This window comes from Zingiber officinale, chromosome 2B (genome assembly GCF_018446385.1).
Source record: "Zingiber officinale cultivar Zhangliang chromosome 2B, Zo_v1.1, whole genome shotgun sequence".
In the NCBI taxonomy this organism is placed as follows: Eukaryota; Viridiplantae; Streptophyta; class Magnoliopsida; order Zingiberales; family Zingiberaceae; genus Zingiber; species Zingiber officinale.
Window position 1 is genome coordinate 92,300,154 of NC_055989.1, and position 11,529 is coordinate 92,311,682.

Consider the following 11,529-nt stretch of genomic DNA (forward strand, 5'->3'; position numbering starts at 1 on the left):
AGAAAGGCTATTCCCCCCCCCCCCCCCCCCCCTCTAGCCTAACGCAAAGATCCTATCAGGTTAGAGCCCATTGAGAGCTCCTTCGTTGCCACATCTGGCCATATCAAAAGTTAAAAACCTCACACCTCTTTCCACTATCAAAAAACCTTTCAACAACTCCTTCATGGGTCCCACACTTTTCATTATATATAATTATCATTTCTCCTTCATATTTTACATTATATACTATTAAATTTTTATAAAATTTAAATTTATAAATTACTAACATGAAATAACATTAATAATTAAAAAATACATAAATATTATAGTGCATCAAATAAAAAGACATAAATTATAATAATATATAAAAATAAACATAAACTCATCTACACCAGACTATATCTCTGTTTAATTTTTTTCACCATTTTCTCATGTAAATAAAGTTGTCTTGGTATCATCTCACTAGTATCATTCGTAAGAATTTTATAATCCTTATGAAAGATCTCAGCTTCCCGTAAAGCCATTTTTTTATTTGATATTCATTAATATCATGTCATTCTTTGTCGATGCTATGTTTCATTGTGTCACCTTCTCTGCATTTAGATTTGCCCTTCCTCTTCGCTGCCTTTTGCCATATCGGACGAATGCAGACTTCAGAGTCATCTAAATCAACACTTGTATTTGGATTTGATGTTGAAGTGTTTCCCCCTGATTCGGATGTCCTTGCCTTCTTGTTAGAGTAATGAGGAACTGATTGTTGAGTATATTTCTCATATTTTTTGAGAACCCTCCACATATGCATATACTTAAAATCCTTGTTATTGTTGTAGACTTTCCACATATTCAGTACATTCTACAACATATTATCGTCACTCCAACTGCTTTGCTGATGAGTATAAAAATTATTATAAATTGCAGAAAATTCATTTGCATCGGTGTAAACCTATAATAATATGATTTCAACCGCTGATAACTTCTCAGCGGGGTGATGTTTGTTGTAGTAATCAGCTATACGTTTCTAAAAAGCTTAATCCTTCTGGTCATTACCAATGATTGCATCGGTGCTTAACTAAGTTGCTCATGACTTCACAAGGACCGCATCTTCATCGAGAGACCAAAATCTTCGTTTCAATTTGTTTTCCTCTAGCTCAACTTCACACTCTTCTTATGATGAGTGTGGTGGCAACTGAGTTGCTGGAACAGATGATGGTGTTAGAGATTCTTTGTTGTTGATAGATGGATCAATAGTTGCCTTTCTTAATTCATTCCAAAGTATGACAGGTGATTGAGTAGGAGAAAATGCGTAAGGATAAGGCATCCCAAGTTGACTACCCATTGCTGACCAATCTTGGGATAAATACATACCAAATGGAGCTGCGGCGATGTTACTTGGATTCCACGTCTACAAAATTTTTTGAGAACTTTGAGAATTTGGGAAATTTGGAGAATATTGTGGAACATATAAAATATTTTAAAAATTTGGAGGATATCGTGTGAGAAAAAATATGAGGATATTGGATATTTGGAGAAATACAAGTATTTTGAGAAGATGTATTTCCTTCCGTATTTGAAAATTTTAAAAGATTCGTAAAGGAAGTATTGAGATTTTCATCCATCTCAAATACAAATAGTGAATGAAAGGAAGAAATGAGTTGAGAGCATAGATAGCAATGGAACGAATGAAATAGATCTCATATTTATAGATTTTTTTATATATTAAAAATTAAATTATGACGATTGAACAACGACTAAAAATTAGTCGTTGTTCAATGACATACAATGGCTAAAACATTAGCCGTTGTTTTGTTTTTATTTTTTTTATTAAAAAAATATATATAAAAATAAAAAAGTGAAGAAGCGGCTCTGTACCCCAACTCACAGGGGATGTTCTGAAAGAGCTTCCATTATAAATACTCTTATATCAAATTTACTTCACTCGCCTACTTGACATTAATATAACATAAATAATATTGTCTATATATCAAAATCACATGCAAACATGTGATTGCATTAAAAAAACAATGCAAAGGCTAATATTATATATATATGAAAGATTATTCAATTATTTTATTTATTATAATTAAATGACTTATTTTTTAAATAAATAAAAAAACAATAATAATTCTAAAATTGAAGGAGTGGTTTTAATAATTTAATTGAGAATTTAGATTCCTTTTAGAGACTTTTCTTTTCTTATCTCAAACAAAAAAAATAAAGTTTTAATAATTTAATTAGGAATTCTTTTCTTTTCTTCTTTCCTTTCTTTTTTTTTATCTGAAATAAAAAAAAATTTAAAGTTTTGCAGATTAACCCAAAAACTTACGCAAACTTGGTAACTTGCTCAAATATCATTCTTTATGATCGCTAGCTAGTAAAACAAACAACATCAACAATCAAGCTTTTTCGGAACCAACAATCATCCGAAAAAAAAACCAAGAAAGAGAAAAATGATACCGAGAAAGATCGACGCCATTCTCACATCAAGGCAATGACGAATTCCTATCTCCGCCGCCAATAAACTGTCATTGCTTCTTCCCCTTCTGTTGTCTCTCCACTCCCATCAGTTTCCCCCTTCCTGTAGTCGCCGGCGATGGACATGGCAGTGGACATGGCGATCGATGCCGCCCCAAACGGCGACGCCTCAGCCGCTGCTCCTGCGGTTGCAGCGGCGCATACCTCCACTGCCCGTCTTGCCCAGATCGCCGAGTCCCTCAAATTGGAGCACCAGCTCGTTAGGGTTCCCTTGGAGCATCTCAAGAAGACGATTCGCAGCAACTACCGCCTCGCCGAGAGGGAGTTCACTGCCGTCCTCAACAGTGTTGCTGAGGCATCCGGATCATCGGATTCTAGGTCGATGGACGAAACCCTTACCCGCCTCAGCTCCCTCGTCACCCGCCTCCAGGGCCTAAAGCGCAAGGTACCGTTTGCTGGTAGAAGCTTTGTTGGATGTTCAGAGATCTTTGACTGATCATGTGTTTTTTTTATCATTTACTGCAGCTGGAAGAGGGGGGCAAGGTGGAGAATGTGCAGGTACAAAGGTGCCGTGCTCGGTTGGAGCATTTAGGTTCGGTTGCAGATGCAGATAAATTGGATGATTGGAAGGATGCTAGATTAAACCGAATACTAGTTGATTATTTGCTAAGGATGTCTTACTATGATTCTGCAAAGAACCTTGCAGAGACCGCCGACATTCAGGTACTAAGCGCTAGCCCATTTAGCTCAAGCAAAACTGTTATTTATAAATATTTGGTCGCTTCCATGATTAGATCATTTTATCTCTATGATAAACATAAAAAAGTTGAAGCACACATATGTTATTGCTTCTAAGCTGCTAATAGTTGCAATACATATGTTTCTGACTATTGTAATGTAATTCAGCAGTGTTTTATTCTTTGTATTTTTTTCATCATCAAGCGCTTTCCTGTCCTACCATATGTGCAATATTCATTGCTGGCCAAGGCTTGGTTCTTCCTCATCAGGGAGAGATTGTTGAAATTCAGAAGAACACTATCAGAAAATTTGCTAGGTGGGAGAAGAATATTTATGGGCCCTGAACTTAGTAGTTAGGTATTCTGCTTCTAATTGAATTATTTCTAGGCATAACTAATTTGTAAAATAAGATATCCTAGATTTATCATTTTAATTAGGATGTCTCTTGGGGTCTCAGTATCTTTGAAGGTTCTGTTGAAGTAAGACTGCTATTTTCAGTAAGATTAATGTGCAAGGTTAGAACAAGCACATACTAGCAAATCATAATTTTAATCTTTTCATTAAAGGATCTACCTTCAATCATCCTCTTTTCTGATTTAGTTTATAGGGACGCTAAGTAATTAGTGTCATGGTTCAAAGTGTGCATGTGGTATATTTATAAAATGGCACTGTCAATCTCAAGGAGCTTAGTTTGAGAAATAGTCAGTTGCATTTCTTCACAAGTGTCTTCTCCATTGTCATCTTTATTTTATTGTGCTTGTCATTCTTCAACTCCTTTCTGTTTAACCCTTTCCAATTCCTTTTAGTGTATGAAACTGGACTTGTTCTCTGATCTTCTTTGCCTTATTGCATCACTAATCCAAGTTAATTATGATTTTGACATTCTGTGTATAAACTATTAGAAAAGATGGCGTGTTATTGAAAATGCATCCTTCTTGCTTGGAACCGGGGAATTTAAAATTCAAAATATATTGTGATCGATCTTCCTCAAATTCACGCTTATGAGACGAGGCTTTATTATTTACTTGGGTTCCAAAGCATTGAGTAAAATCAGTTGGAAATTTTGAACCATTTGTTATATGCGTAATTTCCATCATGTGGATTAATTCGGTCATGTCTTTTTAATCAACCTGACTTGAATCAACCTTTGTTTGCACATAAAATAGAAACTTATACACCAGGGTGCATGGTAGTGTCATAATTTTCTTCTTCTTGGGTAATGTTGCATTGCGTTTAATTGGTGATGCAAGACAAGAGAGCTCTTGAGCCGGTATTTAGAGGTCACCTCCCTTTGCAATTTTGGTCTCAGTAAATTTCTCCATATGTAGAGGTGGTCTTGGAGTTGATCAGTTCAAAAGAGAGGTTCGTTTTGGTTTAATATGTGGTATGGACCACGTTTATATCAATTTCTGTCTTGTACAACTTTTGCCCTTTTTTTTCTTCCTTCGCATGGAGAACAGGGAAATGTGGCTTGAGCGATATTAGATTTTGGCTGAGTCAATCAAAGAGGCTTGGATGGCCAATTAAAGAGCCTCATTAATTCCTTGTTTCTTAAATTTTAGCTGAACAAAAGGGTAGGGCAAGACCATGCCTTCCTATGCCTCCATGAACTGTGCATGCAACCAAAGATGGTGACAGCTTGGATGGCCGATTGATCAAGCTTTGATAATTAGAGTCTTCTTATCTTCTCCGTGGATGATATAGCCCGTTTGGGTTGTTTGATTTGCTTCTCTCCACTGCGATGAGTGATGTCAACCAATGATGTGGATTGACTGACTTCAAGGGGGGCACTGATGGTGAGACCTGGTGGTTTCAAGGAACACTCGAGAGCTGCCTGGGCTTTGGAAGGCAAAGGGCCTTAGTGGCGGATGGGCAAACTTGACAATAGGACAAGTACCACCCCTTCTCCCATTGCCTTTTCGTCTTCTCTATTATTGGCATCTAAGAAGGCATATAAAGGGGCTGGCAAAGAAGCTGAGGCTTGTGGAGAAGTAGGGGGAAGCTTTTCCGGCTTGCTTCTCCTCTGTAGGTGGCGTCAACGAAGAGCAATGGGTGGATAATTTTGTCACACTTTTCTTTGGCTGTGTTCTGCAAAATGAGAGAGAAGGGAGATGATATTATTTTAATTTAATTACCTTATCCATATTTTCTTCTTCATCTTCCCTATTGTTGGCGTTAAAGAGGGCATATAAAGGGGCTGCAAAGAAGCTGAGGCTTGTGGAAAAGTAAGGGGAAGCTTATCTGGCTTGCATCTTCAGCTTGCTTCTCCACTAAAGATGGCATCAACAATGTCCTGCCAAATGAGAGAGAAGGGAGAGGAGATTTTTTTTATTTACCCTGTCCATGTTGCTCATGGTGTAAAGGTGTTGGCCTAGTCTTTTTTGTTGTTTTCTCATTCTGTTTCGTCCTCCCCTTCTCATGTGATCCTCCTTTTATTAACTCAACCCATGTGGCATTCTTGGTAGATTGTAGAAGTTGTCTTATCAATTGAAATTTGTTGTTGTATTTAATTCTCAAAATTTGAAGGGGAACCTTGGTGCAATGGTAAAGTTGCTGCTATGTGACTAAGAGGACACATGTTTGAGTTCGAAAACAACCTCTTACAAAATAGGATAAGACTGCATACAATAGACCCTTCTTGGGACCCACATTGGCGGGAGCTTCGTGCATCTGACTGTCCTTTATTTAATTCTCAAAATTTGGCAGCTATTTATATGCTTTTATTGAAATTGTCCCCAATATATAATCAGTCTTTGGTTTAGCATCTTTGATTTATCTAATTGGTGGGCATTGGTGCTCAGTGCTTGGAGATGAGTAAAAAAAAAAAGGGGGCAGCCCGGTGCACGAAGCTCCCATTATGTGGGGTCTCGGGCCCATTGTACGCAGCTTTACCCTGCTTTTTGCAAGAGGTTGTTTTCAGGATTCGAACCCGTGATCTTTTGGTCACAAAGCAACAACTTTACCGTTGCACTAAGGCTCCCCTTCTGCTTGGAGATGAGTATCATATCAAATTTGAGGATGGTTAGACAGATGCGATTGGAGCTAATATATATCAATTTTGGATTTTAATTGGTGATTTGATCCATACACCTTAATGTGACTCAATTTGAGTCCCATTAGGATCATGAGTTTTATTTCTTATTTTTATTTCTGACATTTACATAGTTTGTTGAAATTCATGTGTACAAAATAAATACTTTAAAACGTCAGCAGTAGGTTTATGTGGTCTGAAGAAATGACAATTGAAACTTGTTTTGTCTGTCATTGGTTGAGCAAGTTATATGAAAGGATCATGGTCCTTGGGTTCATCTAAGTATGAGAACATAAACACTCATAGAACTACTACATTGCATCACAGGGAACCTCGAGCAAGGGATTTCCCTTTGTGTTAACATAGAGAAGAATTCCTTTGATTCACACCATGAGGTATTGATAGTAAATACTGTTGAAGGTGCCCAACTATATAAACATTTGTAACTACGTTGATGATTGAGATTATCATTGTATATCATTCAAATTTTTGTCCTTAATTTTGGACATATAACCTGACAGCAAGGTATAAGGAAATTAAAATCACTGAAGATTTAGTTTCTACTTTCTAGAGACTGGCAAGAACAAATATGGCACTTATTTACTTGGATGTCCTTGAGCTTTTTTACATGATATGGCCTCGCACTTTCCATAATTCATGTAGTTGACAAAGATTGCCATCAAGCCGATATTAGACTTCCATAGGAAATTTTGTTCAATTGCTGTTTAATTTAGTCATGGCACCCATTTGAAAAAATGCTTCATCTTTGTCCTGGCTGATCCAATAAGCTGCTTGTGATAGGAACTTGCTGATATTGATGTCTTTTTCGAGGCAAAGAGAGTTATTGAATCTCTCCGGAACAAGGACCTGGCTCCTGCTTTAGTATGGTGTGCAGAGAACAAACCCAGGTTGAAGAAGTCAAAGGTATTTTTTTTTATGCAATAAACTGAAAGATTTATTCTTAATTTTCCCCAGTTGATTTCTGACTATTTTAAATTGTCTCAGGCAATTGCACAACCCTACTTGTATCAGTAATTTTATTTATCTTTTTGTAAGAAGATATATTTGTAACACCTTTTCAATACAATTTTAGAACTTAACAAAATTGTGTTGCTCTTTTAGGGGTGAGATTTAGATTTTATCATATGCTTTGTTTTCTTGACACGAATGAAGTATGACTCTTCTGAGCATTGCCTTCAATATGATCGAAATACATCTATAATTTCATGTTGTGATAAGAAGAAATTCTTCAGAGGATCTAGTTGAATCTTCATAATGCTCTTAAAAGTTTGTCAGAACTGTCACCAACTAAATTGTGTCATTAGGCTGGTATACCTATACTTGCTGGCTTTATGTTTGTTCAAATATATCCTTTTCTGCATCACCTAATGAGAAATTGATTGATCTGAAAAGAAAAGGAAACATGCTGTTTATCATCTGACATTTCTGGTCTTGTATAGTGTTTTATTGTTTATCTAATTAAATAATTTGATGTTTTATCCAAATATAGAATAAACATGGTGAATCCAGTGAAGATATCATGCTTTCCTTTAGACCTTAAGTTGCTTTATTTTACTATATGCTTATGACAAAGCAAGTTTGATTTCCTTTAAGTAGATGAGAATCTGTTGGGTTTGGATTTATCTATGCAGAATATTATTTATGGATAAATGATAATGTGAATTTTTTTAAACCATTTATCTCTTGTCAATCTAAATTGCAGAGTAAGCTTGAGTTTCAACTGAGGCTTCAGGAGTTTATAGAACTAGTGCGGGCTAATGAGCATATGAAAGCTATTTTCTATGCCCGAAGGTATCTTGCACCCTGGGCAGCTACTAATATGAAGGAAATGCAGCGTGTTGTGACAACATTGGCTTTTAGGCACAATACTGAATGTTCAATTTATAAGGTATGCCAAAAGTTCTCTAGTCCTCATAAAGACCATTCTTTAGATAAAGGTAAAACCTTAGCTTATGATTCTTTCATTTTGCTAATGGTTGTTTATTTTGCAGAAGTATGTCTCCCTCAGTTTGTTCGAGTTAGTCTATTTCCTTTTCTTTTTCCTATGGAAGACTATTTTTTCTCATGGAGTTCATCTTATCATCACGTTTTGCTCTAATAAATAATAACTTTATTCAAAATTCTCAATCCATTGCTTTATTCATGAAAGATCAATATTGAGTTCTTGCTCAAGATTTTTCTTTTCTTCTTTCCGCAAGAGCTTCTTGGGGTTTGATCCATACTCTATCCAGGAAAGTGTAGACTCATAGCTCGATATAACAGTTACTTGCTTTATAGAACTTGAAGGTGTATATCACCACATTTTGAAGTTCTTTAGTTTCAAGATCTAGTTATAAAGTTGATGTCACGGTTCTTTAGTTACAGCATCTGGTATTGAAGTTGATTTTGTTGAATTCCTGTTAGGAGACAGTAGCGTTCAAAGTAGAAACCAGTGGTCAGATCTAGATAGTTACTGTTGGGAATTGATGGCTATATTATGGCTTCTATGATCACACAAGTCGTGAAGAGGAAATTTTGCTCTAATACCGCATTACATTTTACAATTTGATTAATTTCCCACTTATCCTTTATTTGCTTTTATATTCTTAATTTTCTAGGTCTTATTTGAGCCCACACAATGGGACTATCTGGTGGAGCAGTTCAAGCAGGAATTCTGTAGATTATTTGGCATGACTAATGAACCTCTACTGAATATCTATCTCCAAGCTGGCTTGACGGCCCTCAAGACTCCGTATCCTTGGTTTATTAGATGATGAATTCAAAAACCTTTAAAACGCAGTCAATCTCTTGTTTGCATGTCCATCATCTTTTGAGATGGCTTTTATCAACTATTGTTTTTATTCCTTGCTGTTTATATCTTATGGAGTCTTGGTTTCTCTCTTGACCTTACTAAGACTTTGTTACAAGGAGGCTTGCAGCAAAGAAGATCCATTATCCCAAGAAGGCTTCCGCAAATTGGCTGAACCGTTACCATTCTCGAAACTGCACCACTCTAAGTTAGTTTGCTACATTTCCAAGAAGCCGATGGACCATGAGAATCCACCACTTGTTTTACCAAATGGCCATGTGTACAGTACTAAGGTATGGCTATCTCTGACCAACCTTGATCACCTGAGCCTTCAAACCAGAAGTTAATAATACGCTAAGCTAATCTTATGTTATGTCCACTTCATCATGGCGAAGGCTCTTGAAGAAATGTCCAGACAAAATGACGGCAGAATCACCTGTCCGAGGACCGGCGAGGTTTGCAACTTCACCGAACTTGTGAAGGCCTTCATTTCATGAATTTACGGAGCTTTACCTCCCAACTGGAGCAAATTGTGCCGGTTATGTTGCCCTCTTGCAAGAATAATCTAAAGCTGGTTTGATTGTGATGGCGAACTGGCAACTCAGTTTCAGACTAGGTTTCAGGAAAACTGTGATTTCACGTACCCACATAACATGTAATACTTACTTTTATATGCATATCGTTCTCTAGGTCCAGTCCGGCTTTGCCAGTTTGTGTTTCCAACGACACGCCATCAAAGCCATCGATGATGAAAATGTCGTGGAAGGTGATTTTATGATTCAACATGTAAAATGCCTAGTATATGTAATAACTAAGAAACTATAATATTCAACTGCAATTGACGAAAGGGCAAGGCGGAGCCGCTTGTTAACTACTATAATATTTACTTTATCCTGCGGGGCCGGTGATGTTGGGGGGAAGAACGTACGTGGGAGAGGGGAGGTAGATGGAAAATATAAATATTAAGTCTGATCAGAAGGTAGATGTTAACCGGGGGCTGGCTCTGTCACCGTCGAAGGCGCATTTAAAGTTAGGAAATTTTAAAAGGTGTATTTAACTTTTAAAATTTTCATTTGACGTATTTATTTTTTATTTTATTTCTTCGTTAATCATTGTTGTTGCATTCAAGTTGGCAAGAGATGTCTGTGTCCGTTCTCAATGCCTCTACCAATCTTTTTTAAGACTAACATAAAATGATTAAATCATAGATAACTACTCATTATTAAAACAGTGATTGAAACAAATATCAACACTTATATGGTATTGATTTTAAGATTTATATAGTATTAAAGTATATATATATATATAATATTATAATTATTAATTTGAAAGATTATATATTAATAATAATATCAACACTTATATGGTATTGATTTTAAGATTTATATAGTATTAAAGTGGTGTTGATATTTAAAATATGGTATCATAAATGTAATATCACACTAATATTATTTATTAAATGCAACATCATAGTAGTGTTAATTTTAGTGTTTATGTAGTATAAAGTGATATTAATTTTTAAAATATAATATAGTAATGTTGTTCTTTAAAATTTAACATCATAATAATATTATTCTTTCACACTATGTTTATTGACGAGAGACATAAAATAGGAAGTAAATGCGTTATCTGAAAAATTTAAATGTTAGATGCGGTTTTTTACGAATTTCACTTTTTGACAAATTTCACTATTTTAAGTGCGCCTTGGCTGAATATTCAATGATTTTTTTTCATTTAAAGTATGTTCAAACTATGAAAATAAAAATAACAGTTTTTTTTAGTTAATCTGGGACTAATATTATTAATATTATTTTAAATTAGTATATAGTTACATCCAAAAAAAATAATAATCCTAATTAACTTCATTGATTATTATCGGAAGATGACTGGTTTGATCCTATGAAAATTTTCTATTGACCACCAGGATAAATCGGAAAGCACACGTTCGTGAACAATGTTCACGAACCATATTTATTAATAAAACTCTTTTCAATATCCTAAATAAATAATAAAATAAAATAAAATAAATAAATAATTTTAAATTATCAATCTTAATAACCAATCAAACAATTAAAAGTTTCAAATAATCAAACAAGCTTGAGTTGAGAGCTTGATAACATCTAAACGAACCTATCGCGACATCATGATATCATACATTCATACCCGAGGGATAGTATTTATTTACATCCAAAATAACACGTGATGGGGACAGATAAAATGGTAAATAAATGCGTCCCAATAAATTTGAAAGTTAAGTGTGCTTTTTTTGAATTTCATAATTTTAATCATCAATCGTTGAATATTTAATGAAATCTTCTGTATTCAGTGCAGGTTCAAACTTTGAAAATAAAAAAAAATTATATATTTGTCAATCTCGTGGACTAATATTATTAGCAATATTCTTAAATTAGTATATACTTACATCCGAAATTATACTTTGAACATGTTACTTTTTTTTTCCATTCTTTTCAAAAAAAAAATTCAAGATATTTTATAAAAT

The 11,529-nt window shown here is 35.0% G+C and overlaps 1 protein-coding gene across 1 annotated transcript; it reads left to right on the forward strand.

Moving 5' to 3' along the window:
• Positions 1-2,355: 2,355 nt before the first annotated feature.
• Positions 2,356-9,876, forward strand: LOC122046369 (protein MAEA homolog). The gene is made up of 7 exons (XM_042607025.1): positions 2,356-2,896; positions 2,977-3,174; positions 7,022-7,144; positions 7,944-8,129; positions 8,839-8,972; positions 9,136-9,322; positions 9,425-9,876. Exons 1-7 carry the CDS (start codon positions 2,570-2,572, stop codon positions 9,524-9,526), a joined length of 1,257 nt encoding a protein of 418 aa, XP_042462959.1. The 5' UTR covers positions 2,356-2,569; the 3' UTR covers positions 9,527-9,876.
• Positions 9,877-11,529: the final 1,653 nt, after the last annotated feature.

Excerpts from the sequence above, each read along its gene's own strand:
- LOC122046369 (XM_042607025.1), top strand. The coding sequence starts at position 2,570 with ATGGACATGGCAGTGGACATGGCGATCGATGCCGCCCCAAACGGCGAC. Across the intron at positions 2,897-2,976 it reads TCCAGGGCCTAAAGCGCAAG|CTGGAAGAGGGGGGCAAGGT; the intron begins GTACCGTTTGCT and ends CATTTACTGCAG. Across the intron at positions 9,323-9,424 it reads GCCATGTGTACAGTACTAAG|GCTCTTGAAGAAATGTCCAG; the intron begins GTATGGCTATCT and ends ATCATGGCGAAG.